Source organism: Neoarius graeffei, chromosome 3, assembly GCF_027579695.1.
Source record: "Neoarius graeffei isolate fNeoGra1 chromosome 3, fNeoGra1.pri, whole genome shotgun sequence".
Lineage (NCBI taxonomy): Eukaryota > Metazoa > Chordata > Actinopteri > Siluriformes > Ariidae > Neoarius > Neoarius graeffei.
Genome location: NC_083571.1, coordinates 69,935,748 through 69,957,278, shown reverse-complemented (window position 1 = coordinate 69,957,278; position 21,531 = coordinate 69,935,748). Strand labels below are relative to the sequence as shown.

At 40.3% G+C, this 21,531-nt stretch overlaps 1 protein-coding gene across 1 annotated transcript in view; it reads left to right on the top strand.

Annotated features, from left to right (window-relative positions):
- tacr3a (tachykinin receptor 3a) overlaps positions 1 to 21,531 on the top strand; it is a 59,387-nt gene that overhangs the window by 37,312 nt on the left and 544 nt on the right. Inside the window, exon 4 of the mRNA XM_060915979.1 lies at positions 16,716 to 16,912. Coding sequence (XP_060771962.1) covers positions 16,716 to 16,912 — 197 coding nt within the window. The remainder of the gene's footprint in view (positions 1 to 16,715; positions 16,913 to 21,531) is intronic.

Below are 21,531 nucleotides of genomic sequence, written 5' to 3'. Positions count from 1 at the left end.
CTCACCTGAAGTCAGCTGGGATTGGTCCAACTTCCCTCATGACCCTGATGGATAAGTGCTGTAGATAATAGAAGGATGGATATGAGGGGATGCTAGGGTGCCAATAATTCTGCACCCAATGGAATAGCTATTTCACAAAGAACAAATGTAATTTTGAAGCTTTTCCCATCACCATTTACATTTTTAGATTTGTGGTTTGTCGATAGTGATGTGGTTTGTGGAACCTGATCGTACTTCCCGAGCATTTAACCGGCTAAACAGAAACGTTCTTTAGTGACCAACGTAAAAGCTGGAGTCATTTTTTTCTTTCTCGTGAAGCTGCATCCCATTGGTGCTGGAACCCAAAAGAACATTCTACGTCCTGTATTATCAGTTTGACTATTTCCAAGTGGACCACAGACTAATCTCTGGATTTGAACCCCAGTGAAACTAACGACACCTGGAGCTGACGATGTTCCCTGTGGTCTTCTCTCCATTTGAGAGCCCTTATCTTTTCTTATCTTAACTTCTCCTCCCTCTTTAAGTGCTCCTGGAGAAACTCATCTACACGTCTGAGCTGCTGGAGCACCAACCTCATCAACCTCGTCCTCGTTTCATGTCTGAAGTGAGCCTGGCTGATTGTTTTTGGAGTGGCGTGAACCAGGATGAGTCCATAGCTTCATCCTTCATTTCTTCACCATGCGATTGTTGTCTCTTTCCAAGTCCAGTCTCTTTGAAATGAGAAAAATGTGAGGCATAAATATCTCATTAGCACTGAGATGTGGTTTTAATTATGTGCAAGGAAGTAATTAGCAAATCTTTAAATGCCCATTAACAAGGAGATGGTGGTACACACAATTCTGAATTGAGACATTTGTCTTTACAGATTCAGTTTGTGGTTTGGTTTTTTTCATGGTTGAATCATTTATTCCTGGTTATTTTAAAACCTTATCAGTTGAACGCTTGTGTCACTTCACATGTTCCATCTCCGAAAAACAGCAAGTCATCATACTATGGGCAACATATTGGGAGCAGGAACTGAAATAAAGGTAGGAACTGTACACAAGCAGGAAATAAAACAGTGTTACTTGGGATTTTGGTTCTGTTTTATTGCGGACAAATTGAGAAAAGACTGGAATGTCGTGTTTCTTGTTTTCTTTTCTCTGTAGGCACTCAATCATTTAGTATTCAAATCCCAGCACAGCTTCATGCAGATGGAAGCAAAAGTAAGATTGATGCACTTGTCGATGCTTTGGCCGCGACTTCTAAATACACCACGAGAAAAAAGAAAACACTGAAAACAGCTGAAAGATTTTGTCGTCTCTTGATTGTGTTACTCTGACGCGAGTGAGCTGCTCCTCTGAATTCTCCTGCTTTCCTGTCAGGATGGAAGCTGGAGTCGACATGTGACCTTGATGAACCCTTTCAAAACACTTTGCATTCAGGGACACAGTCAGCGTCTCATCCTGGATATTGTCTGGTTTTATTGCTTTTCCACCAAGCACACACACCACACACACACACACACATGACTCTTAAAAGGAAAGAAACAAATCACTCAGAGGTCTCTGCGTATCGTCGCTCCCTGATCAGCGGCCGTCAATCATGGCTCTTGCCTGAGATTTCCTCTATAATTCCTAACATCCTTTCCTTTCGTCTATCACAGGCTACTTAGGACTTTGTGTGTGTGCGTGTGTGTGTGTGTGTGTGTGTGTGTGTGTGTGTGTGTGTGTTGGGGGACAGGTGACAGGTCTCAGACATGATAAACGCCATGACTTTCAAGGATAATGAAGAAGCTGTGAAAGCAGGAACATGTTCTACCTCTGAAATGGTTCTTAATCACACGAGTAGATGAGTTTCACAGCTCGAAGTCTTTAATGTCTATAGATCTGAAAAAGACGTGAAGGGAGGGCGGGATCTCGACTTCCTGTCTCTGTGAGGAGCCTGAATAAAATCTCCATCTTGGTGTTTATGTGCATTGTGGATTTGTGCATATGAAAAGGTGAAGAGAGACTCACAGCACTGTGTATGATTTACATTTATAAACAGGAGATGTAATAAAGAGTGAAGAGATATTTCCTTTAAATTATCGATGATGTAAGGCAGGTGTGTTTCAGTTTCCAGCTCCAAAATTATTTGCACCCTGTGTAAAAAAAAGAATAAGAAAGAACTGTAACCAGAACTTCTGAAAAACTTGTTCTATACTGAGGGTGCCAATAATTTGTATCTGTATGATAGTTATTTTAGATAAATACCGTATATCCAAGTGCAACAAAAAGGTTCTTGAGAACAATAACATGAAAGAATAATATTTTTGTTCTCTGAAGAACCTGACAGTGAGGATATTTTTATCACAGTACCAGAGAAGAACCATTTGTGGTTCTTCGTGGATGGTTCTTTAGAGTGATGTCAGAGAAGAGAACTGTTTTTGGTTCTCTAAATATCATTTCAGTGAGTGATGCAGTAAGAGATTAATATTTTGGTTCCTTAAAGAGAGTTTTAGTGGCTGGTTCTTTGGAGCAAAATGAATTCAATAACAATTTTTGGTTCCCAAAAGAACTTACTTTACTTTTGTTTATGCCACAAATTTGAAAAAAAATTTAAACTTAAATTCTTTCTTTCTTTCTTTCTTTCTTTCTTTCTTTCTTTCTTTCTTTTGCACTCTGTTCAATTTTTTTTTTCTTTTTCCTTTTTCTTCTTTATTTCTTTTCTTATTTGCTTCATTATGGCACTAACAGATTATTTAAAGCTATACAGCCTTTCGATTTCATAAAATTGGTATATGTTTATTTCTGCAATATCTAAAAATAAACAAAAAAAATCAGGCCATTCTGTGGCTGGGAAGTTATTAAATTTGAGGGGATTCCCAAGCAAATGATGTGCATGAAATTGTTTACTTTGCGCAGTCAAGCAGACAGAGGAAGTCCGTGTGCGCATGCGCAGGTTTACCTTCTTCTTTTGGATTTTACAGCAGCTTGCATCCAAAGGGTTGCATTACTGCCATCTACAGGTTTCCCTTAACCGTGCACTGAGTTACATCATTTTGTTGCTAAACGAACAGCTGATCACACAGAGGTGCTCGCTGATCGCCGATATTTATTAGTTTAGTCCTGCGTTTCCTTTCCTTTGCAACATAACATCTTTTCATCTCACTTTCCGTTACTGTAGTTGTTTTTTTATGTTTCATTCACACACTCACATCCTCCATTTTTCTCTCCTGTTTCAAATTTGTATCCAACAATGCCTTGCGCGAACAGGGAAAGCCCACCACGTGATGCATGATGTAGTATCTTGAATTGAGTCATGGTGAAGCAGGAAAAAATAGTGGAGAATTTAGGGCTATGTGGCCCTTAATTTATGAATTGTTCTATTAAAAAAAAACAATAAAATTGGAGGTCTGTGATTCGAATTCAGTAGCTTTCGATCCACTAAACAAAAGTAATTGGGTGTTTTAGGAGGAGAGGGAGAAACGTGAGGATTGTGAGGAGAATGAGGAGCGTGAGGAGCAGCAGGAGTGGGAGGAGATTGAGGAGAGTAAGGAGTTGGAGTAGTGGGAGGAGAATGAGGAGTGGGAGGAGATTGAGGAGAGTGAGGAGTTGGAGTAGTATGAGGAGTGGGAGGAGACTGAGGAGAGTGAGGAGTTAGAGTAGTGTGAGGAGAGTGAGGAGAATGAGGAGTTGGAGGAGATTGAGGAGGTGGAGAAGAGTGAGGAGCATGAGGAGAGTGAGGCATGTGAGGATAATTTTGTGTGCAGTATGAGTGTAATGGAGGACTTCACCATTAAGAAAACTTTAAATAATTCCTTGTACACTAAGGTTGAATCTGCACTCTGATTGGTCAGAAGGTATTGATTAATTCTCTATAACAATTGTTCTGACAATAGTACAGCTGCAGATTGCAGGTTTATATGAACGCCTTCATTCTCATATTTTCTCGTTTTACAGGGATTTATCCAGCAGACACTCTACGTGAATGGAAGTGTTTATTAATTGACTATGTGGAAAGGACACTCAATTATTTTTCTGTTAATTTCTCTCTTTCGCAGTGTTGCTAATCGCTTCTGGCTTAATAGAGAGCTACAGACTGTCTTACAGATTCCTCCAGTGAGAATTAAACCTCGTTTAGGCTAAATTGGCTATGCTGAAACTCTAATTTAACACCACATTAATTGCCTTTTGGGTTCTTGTAAGAATAATCTCCTCAGTCAGGTGGAGTCGTGGGTAAATTAGCACTCACCCAGAAGCTAATGCTTTAGTCAAACAAACAAGAAGGATGTGAAGTGGTGATGGAGGCTAGCGTGAGAATTGGGAAAGAGCACGGATTATTTTTTTGTGTGTCTAAAACCACTGAGTCACTCTGATCAGACCTTCTGGATCTTGTTATGTCTCAGTTTTGCTTGTTGTGATGGCGTTTCAGCACTCGGCTCCATATTCTCTCCCCAGTCGAGAGCTCTCCCTGGTAAAGAGTGCTAGCACAGCGCCAAGAATGTAATGAGCTTCATTAGTGGATTAATCAGATAAGGGACAGGATGATGGACACAGAGACAGAGATACTAAGATGGTTCAACATCGGGCATTAATGGGGGTATAAAGCTCAGACTTCGACTTCATATGATGAATTTTTAATTCTGTACCTGAAAATATAAATGAGCCCACTACAATACGATGCAATTCAATGTGGTACGATATGATACAATATGGAAATAGAACCATATGGTATATATACAATATATACTATTTGATTAGATATGATCTGATATGATACAATGAGAAATGATATACAATATGATATGAGCCAATACAATATGATGCGATACAATACAAAATGGCACTATACAGTATGAAATGATACAATACGATACGATATCATACGATATTATACAATACAATACATAATACAATATGATGTGACACTGTATCATACGATATTATACAATACAATACAATATGATGCGGTATAGTAAGATATGATACAATATGATATATGGTATGATACAATACGAAATGATGCAATATAGTATGAAACAATACGATATGAAACGATATGATATGATACAATACAATGAAACTTTGATGCCGTTTTGATAGTTGATGATACACCTGAATCACCTATGATATGATTCCTTACTTCTTATACCCTTCTTTCCTTCCTCCAGCTATTTGTTTCTTCCTTCTTTCTTTCCTCCCTTTTTCTTTTATTTTGTTAATTATTTATTATTTCCTTCCTTCCTTCTTTCTTGTCCTTTTACATATTTGATTAAATTCCTTCTGTTTTTGTTCATTGTTTCATCCCTCTCTTCATCCATTTCGTCTGTCTTTTTTTAAAAAAGTTTTGATTCATTCCAATTAAAAAATGAAAGACTAATGGGCATTCTCAGAGAGCTGATAATGAAATATTGTCGTGTAAGAAGAAGTTCTCCTGGAGGATGCGATAAGATCATCACACTGCTGGGAAAACTGACAAGAAACAAAAAGAATGAAGTGGCGTTAATCAGCGATGGCCTGCTGATAGAACGAATGCACAGAAAACATCAGAGTGAATTAGCAAAGTGGATAAATATGAGTAAAGGCTACGAGGTCAAATGGAACACATTTGCAGATGTGTTGGAGTTTTTATCTCACTGATAATTTGTACAGACCAATAGCAGGGTGTGTCTCATTTGTTAACAGACTTCCACAGCTTTTTGATTAAAAGACGACCATTTAATGCAAGACTGTATAATAAAACTGCATCAAGAAGCTAGCTTTATGGAAAACTAGCATGCTTTGATCAACACAGCGCTGCTACTGGAGAGCAATTTGTTTACTCGCAGTTTGTTTAAGGGGGCGGGATAAATGTATTCTCTGCAGTGTTTAATTGAATGCAAATTATACGAATGCAGGATGAATCATCAAAAACCTCTCACCGTTTTGATTTCATGGTGTCTTTAATATTTGAGACAGCTGCGGCATTAAAACATGATCTTCGTACCCTCAGATTAAACCATGCATCATTTCCTCAAATGCTTGTTCTGCTAAAAGCACAGCAGGAAAATGTCACATCTTACAGGTCCATTATGAAAAATAACCCAAGGTCAAGCTACTGATTTATTTACTGCCTTTCTCATCAAGGTTCTTTTTGAATGTTTATAAACCTCTAAGAAGGATGAATGGTAGTGTTGGAGGAAAAAAGAAACATTTACAGCCGAGAATTGAATTGAGGCTAAAAAAAACAATGACGATCCAGAGGGACGGATTTGCAATCTAAGGGCCGTGGTATGGAACAATCTGCCTCTTACAGATACTGGAGTCATCTGGGAGCACCAGCAGACCAGAACCGGAGAACATTAGTGCTGTAAGTGAGGAAAAACTCTGCGAGATAACAGCTTTAAATGTGAGGGGGAGTTGGTAATAAACTGGAGGTGACACAGGCAGACAGTGGACCTGATGGAGAGCACCTGTAGTAATAATGTGTGAATATTCAAGCAGCTGAATGTTAAATGTTGAATGTTGAATAAGTTTCTGTTTGTTAAGGTTTTGTGAGATAGTGCAGTGGAGAGAAGAGTTACAGGGTTTCGGGATTCATCAGACTCAAGAGAGCTGCTATTTTCACCAAACACGAGAAGAAAAAATCAAATTGTACAATTTTCCACTTATGCCAAATGTATGACATCATCACCTTTAGTTATAGAGCAGATTTAAAAACACAAAGATTTCTACAGATCTTAAAAGAATTTTTAAGTCAAGTTCATTTGTATAGCACTTTTAATAGACATTGTTGCAAAGCAGCTTTACAGAAAATTAAAGACTTTAAACATGAGCTAATTTTATCCCTAATTTATCCCCAATGAGTAGCCTATGGCAATGGTGGCGAGGAAAAACTCCCTCAGATGACATGAGGAAGAAATCTCGAGAGGAACCAGACTCAAAAGGGAACCCATCCTCATTTGTGTGACAACAGATAGCGTGATTATAAATAACTTGCTTCTATAACTGTGTCCTATAGACCCTTTTCACGTGACGTCACGACAAACGCGGCCGCCATTTTGGACATGTACTACCAGTAGTTTACCACAGCCAACATTGAGGAACGGCAGCAGAGAAAGTTTTTACTTTCAGCAAGACTTCCATCATGCCACTATATTGTTGTGCACCTGGATGTAGTAACCATCAACAAACAAGGCAAGGTTTATCATTTTATCGGATCCCGACAGAGAAGATGGATAGCGGCCATTAACAGGAAAGATTGGCAGCCCTCGGCATACCAACGCTTGTGTAGTGACCACTTTGTTGGAGGTAAGACGAATAAAATTAGCCAGAAAAGGCATTACATTGCTGTTAACATTCTGTGGCAGCGAGTGTGTAACCAAATAGGTTAAAATAACCCATTGTAACCTCTTTGTTCTTCTGTAGTAGCTATTGTTGACTAGCTAATGTCAACAACATAGTAGCTAGTATGTTACTGTAGCAATGTTTACGTTCAGTCATTTGGATGACTGTTAAAACCTTTCAGTCTCAAGTTTTTCCTTTACTGTATTTACTAGTTTACTGTAATTATGATCCGGCAGCTATTTACACCGGATCCAGTGTAAATAGCTGCCGGAGCCAACGTCTGAGGTTCCAGAGCGCGCGCCGGCTTGCTCCCCCTCAAATTAAGCCCTGTACAGGTAAATAGCTGCCGGAGCCAACGTCCGAGGTTCCGGAGCGCGCTCCGGCTTGCTCCCCCTCAAATTAAGGGGGAACAAGCCGGAGCACGCTCCGGAACCTCGGACGTTGGCTCCGGCAGCTATTTACACTGGATCCGGTGTAAATAGCTGCCAGATCATAATTACAGTAAACTAGTAAATGCAGTAAAGGAAAAACTTGAGACTGAAAGGTTTTAACAGTCATCCAAATGACTGAACGTAAACATTGCTACAGTAACATACTAGCTACTATGTTGTTGACATTAGCTAGTGCTAACAGCTAGCTACTAGTACACTGCTACAACACAGACACCGACCCTAATAATACAGTTCTTGGTCATTGCCTGGTAACAGCAAATTTATAACGGGCCATGTCTCAACAGACTAAGAAGTCTGTGAAGATTCTCAATCATCCAGGTCATAGTAAACTGTGGGTGGTAGAGTATTTTGATATCTGATACTCCCTATTAGTCAGACAGAACTGAGGAAGCCTTTTGGACGAGAGGTGAAATGTTTTCAAGAATTTTCAAGCAAGTCCAGTTGCCCATTTCTACCACCCACAACAGACTAAGAAGTTATTTCAATAACATTTAATAACATTTTGTTTATCCTGAGGACCGAAAGTAAATGAAAATGTGAACAAACCTTAGCTGTAATAAGATGGCGACCACCGGCTCCAGGGACGACCCGCTGATGTAGGCATGTTACCCAGCCTGACACAAAATATTTGTAGGCATCCAAACTCTTATACGCTTTCAGATCAATACCTGTGTATGGCGATGGGTTTTTAACGACATAGGTATACAGATCATGTGGGCCGAAGTCAGGTAAAGACGAGGGCTTCGTGTACTTCCATACGTCAGTGAACAATCCTGGTGGAAGCAGGTAAACGTCGTTCTCTAAGCCTGCTAACCTCAATTTTTGCAAATACCTCTCCCTCTGCTCACCCTGTAAATGCCCTACGTCGCTGGATAGTGAAGGTGTTTTCTGCATCTCGCTCCTTTTTCTTTTATGTTTTTCATTTGTCGCCTTCCTCGCATTCAAACCGATTCGAGCCGAAGTCCACTACATGTCCAAAATGGTGGTCGCGTTTACGAAGGTCACGTAACTGAAAAGGGTCTATAGAGTCACAAAGTATAACTGTGTAACCAGGAAATTCATTATAGTTTTAACATGAAGTTTATTTTTATTGAAGTTATAAACTGTTCACTGATGGAAACTTGAGTGCAAAACTGTTCATGACAACTGCAGTCCTAAAGTTAGCAAGTTAACTGTAGTCCTCAGCCATAAAAGCATTACTGTACCATAAGTGTCCAGAGCGTCTTCCAAGTGCGACTTTCAACTGTCCATCTGGGGCCGTCCTCTACAGGAGCAATGTGATGAGACTCCAGCCAGATGTAGAGCATCAGGATGGATCAGGCAGGTCCGAGGATCAGAGGAGGTCAGCATCTCTGTCTCAGAATTGACATGTAACTCAGAGAGACAGACAGAGTGAAGGGGAGGGGGAGAAAACAAAGGTTGTTGGGTATACCCAATGTCACCTAATGAGTAAGAACAGTATACATTTTGCACTGAGTGCAAGCAGGGACTCCTGCAAAACTAACTATGACAGCATAACTAAAAGGGGAGAGCCGGAAGGTTTTTAGTTTGGATTTAGGAAGCTAATGTGACATTTTGACAAAGTTTGTTGCACATAAAATCTTCCTGATTACACACCAAAATCTGTATAGCCTACACAAACTTCCAAGACATCATCATCCCACATTCATTCATCTTCATTCAGGGCTTTATCCTGGTCAGGGATGTGGTGGATCAGAGTCTATCCCGGGAATACTAGGCATGAGGTGGGAATAGATGGAATGCCAGTTCACTCATTTACCAATCCACCAACCAGCATGTTTTAGGAGGTGACCAGAGAAGATGTGATGAAGTTTTGTGCAGGAACACGTTTATTGAACCTTTATGGAAGGAGTCTCCAGCGTCAGTGCTTTACAATAGTCAAAACAGAGGAATTTACGCTTCTTTGCGGTTTCACAGTAACACGACAAGCTGCATTTTTTGTCTTTTTTGTCTTATTCATTGCAAGAGAGAGAAAAGGCAAGAGAGGCTGGAGAGGGAAGGACTACTTATAGCTGTTATAAGTTAGTTATTCCACAGCATGAAATGTAAAGCATGCCATTCATTCACAAATTTAAAAAATGTAATCTGTGATATAAGAAGAATAAAACACTTGGAAATGTGCTGTTACAGGAAAATAATCAAGTTCAGGATGGTAACAGTAACTCTGCTTTATCACACCACCCTAGTGTTGTTTATTTTACTGACATGGAGTGTTTTATTCCTGAAGAAGAGAGGACCAAGAGCTAAAGCTTGAGGAACTCTTTTAATCAAAGGATGCTAGAAGTTTTACCTTCAGTAGCAGATTCAGCAGATGAAGAGTGTTGGCAGAGTGTTAAGACATAAACCATGCATGAGCAGTGGCTGAAATTATGATGGAAAAGAAATGAGCGTGAAAGAGGTCATGACTCGCTGTGTCTGAGTTAAAAGCTAGCAAAGAGAATAGTTCATTAGCGAGCCTACACAAGCTGTCTCAGTGCTACTGTAGTGGAGAGAAAGGAGACTCAGAGAGGTTATTAGTGCAGAGAGAAGTCTATCATCGAGTGAACACTGCACTTAAAGGTAGTCTGGGAAGAACAGAAAAGAGTTTATAATTTGAGATATTTAAAAAAAATCCTCAAGGTCAGGTTTCATAAGAGTTGGTGTGAGTAGAATTTTTAAGGAACAGAGGAATAGAACCTGACGCTGATGGAGTGAGAGATGGGATCTCGGTGAGGTGGACTGGAGCAGGAAAACTCCTGAGCAGGGATTCGATTCAGAAATAGAGATTCAGAGTAAAGCAGAGACGAGGGAATGGAAGTGAAATGTTGGTCAATTGCAGATTTTATCGTTGAACTTGAAGTAATGGATCTCAATACAGCTGCTAGAGGTGGTATAATGTGTTTTAGTTAAACTAGTCAAGATGGTTTTGGGCTTTTGAGCAGTTACATGTGAAGAAAGTACTGTGAGAGCATTCGGTGTTCTTAAGCAAAGGGTCATGTTGGGAGAGTTTTCTTATCCTACAGAAACAGATGAGAAACAAACTCATTAAAGACTGATCACTTTTTTCTTCTGAACAGTTCGTGAACAACACAGCAGCTTCATGTGCGAAAGCACCTTTCGTTATGTTCATGAACTATTCCAAAAAGTTGCTGTGCAGTTCATGAACTGTCATTAACTATACAGGGAGTGCAGAATTATTAGGCAAATGAGTATGTTGACCACATTACCCTCTCTATGCATGTTGGCCTACTCCAAGCTGCATAGGCTTGAAAGCCTCCTACCAATTAAGCATACCAGGTGATGTGCATCTCTGTAATGAAAAGGGGTGTGGTCTAATGACATCAACACCCTATATCAGGTGTGCAAAATTATTAGGCAACTTCCTTTCTTTTGGCAAAATGGGTCAGAAGAGGGATTTGACGGACTCAGAAAAGTCAAAAATAGTGACATATATTGCAAAGGGATGGAGCACTCTTAAAATTGCCCAGCTTTTGAAGTGTGACCATCGAACAATCAAGCGCTTCATTCAAAATAGTCAACAGGGTCGCAAGAAGCGCGTTGAAAAAAAAAAGGCGCAAACTAACTGCCCGTGAACTGAGGAAAGTCAAGCGTGAAGCTGCCAAGATGCCACTCGCCACCAGTTTTGCCATATTTCAGAGCTGCAACATCACTGGAGTGTCAAAAAGCACAAGGTGTGCAATACTCAGGGACACGGCCAAGGTAACAAAGGCTGAAAAACGACCACCACTGAACAAGACACACAAGATGAAACGTCAAGACTGGGCCAAGAAGTATCACAAGACTGATTTTTCTAAGGTCTTATGGACAGATGAAATGAGAGTGAGTCTTGATGGGCCAGATGGATGGGCTCGTGGCTGGATCAGCAAAGGGCAGAGAGCTCCAGTCCGACTCAGACGCCAGCAAGGTGGAGGTGGGGTACTGGTATGGGCTGGTATCATCAAAGATGAGCTTGTGGGACCTTTTCGGGTTGAGGATGGCGTCAAGCTCAACTCCCAGTCCTATTGTCAGTTTTTGGAAGACACCTTCTTCAAGCAGTGGTACAGGAAGAAGTCAGCATCCTTCAAGAAAAACATGATTTTCATGCAGGACAATGCTCCATCACACGCATCCAAGTACTCCACAGCATGGCTGGCCAGAAAGGGTCTAAAGGAAGAAAGATTAATGACGTGGCCTCCTTGTTCACCTGATCTGAACCCCATAGAAAACCTGTGGTCCCTCATCAAATGTGAGATCTACAAGGAGGGGAAACAGTACACATCTCTGAACAGTGTCTGGGAGGCTGTGGTTGCTGCTGCACGCAATGTTGATCGCAAACAGATCAAAACACTGACCGAATCCATGGATGGCAGGCTTTTGAGTGTCCTTGTAAAGAAAGGCGGCTATATTAGTCACTGATTTGTTTTTGTTTTTTTGAATGCCAGCAATGTATATTAGTGAATGTTGAGTTGTTATATTGGTTTCCCTGGTGAAAATAAATGAGTGAAATGGGTATATGTTTGTTTTTTGTTAAGTTGCCTAATAATTATGCACAGTTATAGTCACCTGCACACACAGATATCCTCCTAAGATAGCTAAAACTAAGAAAGCCCTACTCCAACTTCCAAAAATACTCAGCTTTGATATTTATGAGTCTTTTGGGTTCATCAAGAACATAGTTGTTTTTCAATAATAAAACTAATCCTCAAAAATACAACTTGCCTAATAATTCTGCACTCCCTGTAGAACATTTTGTTTGTGAACAGTTTATGAATGAACAGTAGCTTTTGCGAATGAACAGTTAATGAGCAGCCTACGAACTGCACAGTATTTTTTGGAAGTTTATGAAAACAAAGATCACTGCAGAATTCTGTTTCTGTACACTTAGTGACTGAAACTGCTCTTTTGTGAACAGTTTGAGCGAGTACTGAACGAACAGTAGCTTTTGTGAATAAACAGTTCATGAGCAGCCTACGAACAGCACAGCACATTTTGATTTGTTTTTGTTTGAAGAGTTTATGAAAACATAAAGATCACCGCAGAATTCTGTTTGTGAACACTTTGTGACCGAAAAAGCTCTTTTGTGAACTGTTTATGAACAGGACAGGACCTTTGGTGAACAGTTCATGAACACCACGTCACCTTCAAAGGCCTAACTGGGAAGGAAGCAATGTGTGACTGGATGTTTAATCATCATCAGCCCTTAGTCAAGGCTGTGAAACTCTCAGCAACACATGACAAATATAACATCAGGATAACATTTGTTTTACTGTAAACAATTAGCAGTGTTATTGATTCTGTCAGGGATAATGTATAGCTAGTCATTATTGTGAAATAAACCCCAAGTGGGTGATGCAGGACTCTGACACACAACTGAGGGCAGCTGAATCACCCTGAAGGGGTTTATTTCACTTTACACTACAGGTATTTAGCAGACACTTACTCTTATCCAGAGCACCATACAACAGGACCCTGACATGTCTGCGCGGGTCAGATTTTTCAGTCCCGCTCCCGCCCACGCCCGCATTGTGCAGTCCCGCTCCCGCAAAGAATTATGATTTTCAGTCCCGCTCCCGCCCGCGCCTGCCATATTTTGTCCCGCTCCCGCCCGCCCGCAAATCCCGCATGATGTAGACGTTCACGTTATTTCTCAGGAAAGTTCTTGTCTTGACACAGTGTGATGGTGCCCCGCCCCCTACTTTGAGTGGATTTGAGCATAAATATCTACAGCTCACTTTCACGTTTGTTATAATTTACCTTGTTTCTGAATTCGGAATGTTGAGATGGCAACATGTAGACCTAATAATAATAATAATTATTTAAGTAGGCTAATCATTTAAGTATGCGCTCTCCCGTGGTGCGTCTCCTATGAATAATTAGTGTGAAAGGAGAGATGGATTGCACTCTTGAACTTATTCTTTTAGTTACATTTCTTTTCAGTTGTTTTTAGCAGCAGAAGGAGACAAACGTTTCAGTTGTTGCCTTCATCAGTGTCTATAATAATAATAATAATAATAATAATAATAATAATAATAAACAATAAAAAAGACAGGCGAGCACGTAATTCCAAGTGGAAATTTGGTATATTTATTGTTCAGCCATACAAAACATTAGGCTAACCCAGTTTACATTTGTAAAGCATTTCTAACTAGAATATCCTAGTATGTCAGAACCTTTTGGCACTTATCACAGCAAGCAAAGGGCAGCTGATTTCCCTCCGCATTGTACACGAGTGAGAATGATTTCCAAATGTCCGATTTCAGGACTCTTGACTTTTTAACAGTAAATGTACCTCTTTTTAAAGCAGCACTTACTTTTGAAGCACTGTGAGCTTCAGTAGAGGAGCTCTGCTCTTCTTCCATGATGGGAGATCTCAAACACGGAAGAGGAAAGGAATCGGAAACGTACGAGAGATATTTATCCTCTCCTGGATCAGAATCAGAATCAGAATTCTGATGACCAGCTCATCTAAGGTGTCACTGAGGCATCATGTTAGTGTGGGTCACTGGAGGCTGGGTGTGAACGGCGAGTCATTAGAGTGATCAAAGGATTGCCCGTTAGGGTGATCAATGGCAATCTGACTCTCTCTGCAAATTTAGGCATCTTAAAATGTTTTTATTAATGCCAAATAAAATATCCAGCACAAATTGTATATGATAGACATAAATTAATAATTTATAAATTTTATTTTAAACACGTTTTTAGTTAGCGGGACTGCAGCTTATCACCGCGCCCGCATTGTGCACTCCCGCTCCCGCCCGCAATGAGCTTTCAAAATTTGTCCCGCACCGCACTGCTTTGCGGCGGGTCCCGCGGGACTCCCGCGGGAGTGCAGGGCTCTACCCTGACACACCCACAGCAGGGGGCAGCCTGTGGAGCAGACAGGGGTTAGGGGCTTTGCTCAAAGGCACCTCAGCCATTCCTGCTGGTCCAGGGAATTGAACTGGCAATCTTTTGATCCCAAAGCTGCTTCTCTAACCATTAGGCCATGTCATGATCCCAGTTATTACACCATGACTTCCAAAAAAAATCAGTAATTTGACACAAAATATTGATTTAAAAATTATTTCATTGCTTCTGCTAATGATGTTGTCCATAGCAACAGTATGTTACAGCTTCAGACATAGCAGACCATAGAAAGCCATAACTGATCAATCAGAATCGAGTATTCAACAAAACCGTGGAATAAAACCATCCAGTGCAGAGCAATGTTTTTTTCTGCATTGTCGTCCACCAGAACACAAGCAGTAACAATATTTATTTTTATGTTTAAAACTAAGAAATGAGCATTTTATTTTTATAATTTTTTCCAGTTTCAGTCGTTAATCTTGATGTATTGGTACTCAGCGGATGTTGCATTTTTTGCCAAAGCACACTCTGGTGTATTTCCCCATTCCTGAGGATGGAGAGAGCTGTATCTCAGGTTACACTCGCTGGTTTTAGGGAAACTGCTGGAGAAGGTTGTGGGAATCAGCAGCGCAATAAACATTCAGGCAACGATGCACAAACCAAGGATTCTGGGTAATACACAGTGATGGACAGTGTTGATAAGGAACTGAATTTAATAGTGTATATCTGTGTGTGTTGGGACAGGAAGGAAGCAGGGCATCCCTGGGGTAAAAATGTTTCTGGTGCGAGTATTAAACTATCTGGTTTATGAACGTGTTTAATTTTAAGTGTCTTGATATTAGTTTAATTGATTGAAAGTAGACATACAATTTGCTCAAATTTTCCCTGTTTCTTGTTTTTAAGGTATTTTCTTTCCAATAAGCCTGCTTTAGCATTAGTAAAATAAAAAACATTTAAAAGTGGAGGGACTGCTAATTTTTCTAAAGCTGTAAAGATCTTTTTCCCTCGCTGTTGGCTTGTTACTGTTGCTTAGTGTGCATCGTAAAAATTGTCGCTGTTCTTAATTTTTCAGTTTGCTGTCAGGTCCACCAATATGTTTGCGAGCTAGTTATCACTAGCTGTGTTTCCGTTACAGTTTTGCATAAAATAGAAGCGATACTTTAAACATTTTGACAAAACATAATTGCAAATGGTTTGTGTTTCTACTGAGTGATGTTGCATGATTAAAGCTGGGTTTTCTCCTCTCGCGATAGTTCTAACAGAAAGCTCGTTTTTCTGAAAGCTAGCATTTCCATTGGCTCTTCATGTCACATCATGTCACGTCATGCGAAAAATGTGTTTCCATTTTAATTATGTGAAACGCTGCTTTATTAAATCATCTGGAAATCCACTTCATGCGAGCGAAAAAAAAAGTTTTTTTGTGATATTTAAGAGATTTTTTGAAGTTAATATGTTCCCATGACTCATTTTTAGTGCAATTTCAAATTGTAAATTTTATTACGCAGGTTGATGAAAACACGGCTAATGTTAGCACCTGCTGTAAGCATGTCCTGTTTTGTAGCAGCCATTTTCACACTGTTCATAGTTGCGTATCAGTTTATTTCATGACTTTTGTATTTTCTTTCGAAACAAATCACATCGGGCGGCACGGTGGTGTAGTGGTTAGCGCTGTCGCCTCACAGCAAGATGGTCTGGGTTCGAGCCCTGTGGCCGGCGAGGGCCTTTCTGTGCGGAGTTTGCATGTTCTGTCCGCGTGGGTTTCCTCCGGGTGCTCCGGTTTCCCCCACAGTCCAAAGACATGCAGGTTAGGTTAACCGGTGACTCTAAAGTGAATGTGAGTGTGAATGGTTGTCTATGTGTCAGCCCTGTGATGACCTGGCGACTTGTCCAGGGTGTACCCCGCCTTTCGCCCGTAGTCAGCTGGGATAGGCTCCAGCTTGCCTGCAACCCTGTAGAACAGGATAAAGCGGCTAGAGATAATGAGATTAGATGAGATGAGAATTATATTCTAGGTCTGATAAACATCTAATGCTGAGGTTGTGCACATGATCGGACTGATGGTGTGTTTCAGGGTGTGTGTTGTTTTTTTAATCAAGTCGATTGATTTCAGTGACTCTGTTCCCTCCAGGTGGTGAAGATGATGATCATCGTAGTCGTGACTTTCGCCATCTGCTGGCTGCCGTATCACATTTACTTCCTGATCACGGGCCTGAACAAGGCGCTGGCTAAGAAGAAGTCCATCCAACAGGTCTACCTGTCTGTCATGTGGCTGGCCATGAGCTCCACCATGTACAATCCCATCATCTACTGCTGCCTTAACAGCAGGTAGTGTCATGCGTTATTACTGTAAATATAGACTGGACACGAGAAAGGGGTGGAGTGGCACAGAAAGTGCTGGTGGCACAACAGTTGAAACATTAGGTACATGTATTCATTCAAGTTGACTGGATTTTGAAAACAAATCAAACTAATAGGACAAAAGTAACATAATAGGAACCAAAGAAAAAAGATTTGTTGACCAGGTTATTGGGAATGAGGTAAAAAAATAAGAACTGTTAACGTTTGCATGAACTTTTACGGTTTACCCAAAAAACAATAAACAAATAGGATCAAAACATCGCCATGTCCAAGAGCTAGCTACCAGTTAGCTAACTGCGAGTGAACAAGCTCAGACTAATTACACAGACAGAAGTCTCAGTTTATGTCAGTGCTGATTTAGTAGTGTATCAAAATGCAATGTTACCATGACAACCGTCATTTGTTCGGCTTTGGCTAACTAACGAACTACACTGCAAAAAATGATCTCTTGTTGAGAGAAAATATCTTTAATATGGGTGAATTTATCTATTATTTCTTATTAGAAGTTTACTAGAACTCAAATATAAGATTATTTAGCTTACTTTGAGATGCTTTTACTAATTTCAAGCCTTAAATTTTCCTATTCTATTGGCAGATAATTTTGCTTCTTTCTAGAACTGAATGCTTAAAATGATCAAATTTATCTGCCAATAGAATAAGAAAATTTAAGGCTTGAAATTAGTAAAAGCATCTCAAAGTAAGCTAAATAATCTTATATTTGAGTTCTAGTAAACTTCTAATAAGAAATAATATATAAATTCACCCATATTAACCCTTTGATGCAAAACATATGCACACCCCTTCTAATGCACAACATGGGTCAAAAATGACCCACATTCATTTTCCAGGTTATTTCATGCTGACTGAGTTTTTCTTTGCTCTATCTTTTGAAATCAATTTATTTTATGATTGAATATTCCAAGTATTCTTTAAATATCTTGCTTTTAATTACCACAAATCATTAATTTAATTTTTTCTTTCCTACTTTATGAACAAAAATACTTTTTATATTACTACACATGGGTCATCCAAGTGTGATTTAAAATTAAATGTCTTAATACTATAATAATAATTTGTTTCAAGTAATTACTTTAGCAGTGAATGGGGCCAGTTATTTATTTATTAACTATGTAGTTAGTTAAGCTAACTACAATAAAATTAGCTAACTAAAGTAGAATGTGTCAACAGCTCGGTAGCTAATAGTAATTACTTGTAACTTTCTGACAAGTAATCTACTCACTCTCAAGGTAACCTAAACATCATCAATTTTTTTCTAAGGTAATGTTAGAACAATTGAAAAACATTACTTCCATGTATTAGATGGGCAAAGGGCGCTGTGCTGAGCTGTGAAATGTCTGACACAAGCACAATTCACAGTTCCCACCAAACGCTGTAGTAAATGCATGCGGGTCATTTCTGACCCATGTGTGTAAACTTGATGTAGAATTAGAAAAGCTGTGCTTGTTCATAACTTAAGAAAGGAAAAATAAAAATGATGATTTGTGCTAAACAAAAACAAGATATTTACTGCATATTTGGAAAAGTAAATGACAAAATGAATTTATTTCAAAAGTATATCATAGAAACACTCAGCCATACATGAAATAACCTGGAAAATGAATGCAGGTCGTTTTTGACCCATGTTGTGCATTACAAGGGTAGTGATACAAAAAGGGTTTTTATTCAAAAAGTAAGAAAGGAAAAAATAAAATAAGGATGTATGATGATCAAAAACAAGTTCTCATCTCATCATCTCTAGCCACTTTATCCTTCTACAGGGTCGCAGGCAAGCTGGAGCCTATCCCAGCTGACTACGGGCGAAAGGCGGGGTACACCCTGGACAAGTCGCCAGGTCATCACAGGGCTGACACATAGACACAGACAACCATTCACACTCACACCTACGGTCAATTTAGAGTCACCAGTTAACCTAACCTGCATGTCTTTGGACTGTGGGGGAAACCGGAGCACCCGGAGGAAACCCACGCGGACACGGAGAGAACATGCAAACTCCACACAGAAAGGCCCTCGCCGGCCCCGGGGCTCGAACCCAGGACCTTCTTGCTGTGAGGCGACAGCGCTAACCACTACACCACCGTGCCGCCCTCAAAAACAAGTTAATTGAGGAATACCTTGAATACTGAATGATGGAATTAATTTATTGCAAAGATATAGAAGATAAAAACTCAGCCGGGTCACTTTTGACCCATGTTTTGCATCAAAGGGTTAAAGATATTTTCTCTCAACAAGAGATCATTTTTTGCAGTGTAACTAACTTTCATTTCCTAGCTAGCTTAACATGCAGGTTTACTAGCTAAAAGTTTCCACGTAATGCATCTTTTAGTGTCAGATATTAACTATAATTGTTTCAAGATGGTGAGCTCATACATAGCCCCGCCCCGAATTAGAAAAAACAAACAAAGAACCAAACAAAGTCTATAGAGATCTTGCAGTCACGTGACCGGAAAGTACACAACCCCCATCTTGTCGGTCAAAAACACCGCTGAATACTGCTGCACTCGTGTACAGAATGGATCAATTTCAACCGACGGACTACACGGCTCATTTTTCTAATGAACAGATAACTAGATATATGTCTAAAATAAACGATCTACAGATTTGTGACCCTTATGGCTTACCGGACGGAGTTTTCACGACCGGATTTTGAACTGCCAGCGGAATACCCGGACGTGTATGATTACCTCATTAACTTTCCCTCGCTGTTCAGTGGTGAAGCACTGCGTGCTTATAAATCTCTGGACAGTTATCTCTACAGAAATTCAGGATTTGTCAGCGACTCAGATGTGGCATCTTGTAAACAAGAAAATAATCCTCATTGGATGGGTAAGTCACTTAAGTATTGAGTATAGCACTGACCAGCCGATTATAGAATAGAATAAGGTAATTCCAAATCGTCCGTGTTGTTTACATGGATCTGGCATTGGAGAGGTAGAGGCTTGGCAGTGGAGGTTTGAGTAGCTGTTTTCTGAGCTTAGTCAACAGGCCGGCTCTGCCTGTAGCCTCGCTTTTGCTTCCGCTCCCGGCGCCACCTCCTTCCCTTTGCTTCCAATAACAATCCACGGAGACCCTGCTGGTCTCGCCATCTCGTCCGGAATGTTATTATTTATTTTTTTTCTCGTCCAGAATGTTGTGCATGCGATGGAAATCGCTAGAAACCGTCATTTTCTGCTGGAAACCAATGTCCAGTAAGTCCATACGGTTGTAGTGGATATTGAAGTCCGGTACAGACGAACAACACGCAAAAATACACACAAAAAACATAAAAAACGTGCACAGGTAGGGAGAACTTGCAGCCGTTGTAGTAGAATTGTATATAGTAGGGTTTTCCAGAAGAAAAGGTAGAAGTAGAAGTAGAAGGCGGAATATGGCGTTTGACCGACACGATGGCATCTGTCACAATCTGGATCGGCTGTGACGTCACATGCAAGTGCTCCATACACTCAGTAACAGCATCCAGGAATAAATCATGCATTGCATGCATTATCCGTAAGTGCTTATCCTGTGCAGGGTCACAGACTAGCTGGAGCCTATCCCAGCTGACTATGGGCAAGAGGCGGGGTACACCCTGGACAAGTCACCAGGTCATCACAGGGCTGACACATAGAGACAAACAATCATTCACACTCACATTCACACCTACGGTCAATTTAGAGCCACCAATTAGCCTAACCTGCATGTCTTTGGACTGTGGGGGAAACCGGAGCACCCGGAGGAAACCCATGCAGACACGGGGAGAACATGCAAACTCCACACAGAAAGGCCCTCGCCGGCCACTGGGCTCGAACCCAGAACCTTCTTACTGTGAGGCAACAGCGCTAACCACTACACCACCGTGCTGCCCCGGGAATAAATCAGTAAATATTTAAAAAACCTCAGGTTTTTAATTTCACAATGAATGTTGCTGTTACAAGCTTGGGTCAGACCACAGGTCAATGAAATAAACCACAACCACAAAGTACAAGAAAACCAAGAACCGAGAGCTCACAACATGACTTAGAAATGCTTTCAATGACAACGGAGTAAAAAAGGAATAAATAAACACAGTGGCTAATGAGTCATAATGAGATTAATAATGAGGAGCTGGTGAGATCAGAGATCAGAGCTGACTCAGGGAGCAAAACAGGAAGCTAAACAGGAAGTGGACTAGAAACGGTGTAGACATGACGTCTTTCCCATTTAGATAAACTGATAAATAAATGGATGCACTTTATTGACCCCGAGGACAAACACTAGCGCTCCTTTAAAATCACTCAGAATGGAAGTCTAAATGCAGTCGTCACATCGATAAATGTCTAAAATATGTGATGATGAAACACAAAGTAAAGCCGTCACACCACAGGAACAGCTATGATGTTCAGATAAGACAGAAAATCTTCAAATTTCTCTTCTTACGGACTTTATTCCTTTTATCTATAACTTTTAACACTGGAGCAAGACAGAAAAAAATAGATCCAGTGATGTTAGACTTTCCTGGATGTTTTGTGGTCTCCATACAGCATCAGTTAGCAAACGTGTAACAATGTTAGCATTAGGGGCGGGGTTAGGACTTGTCTCTTTTCTGACTA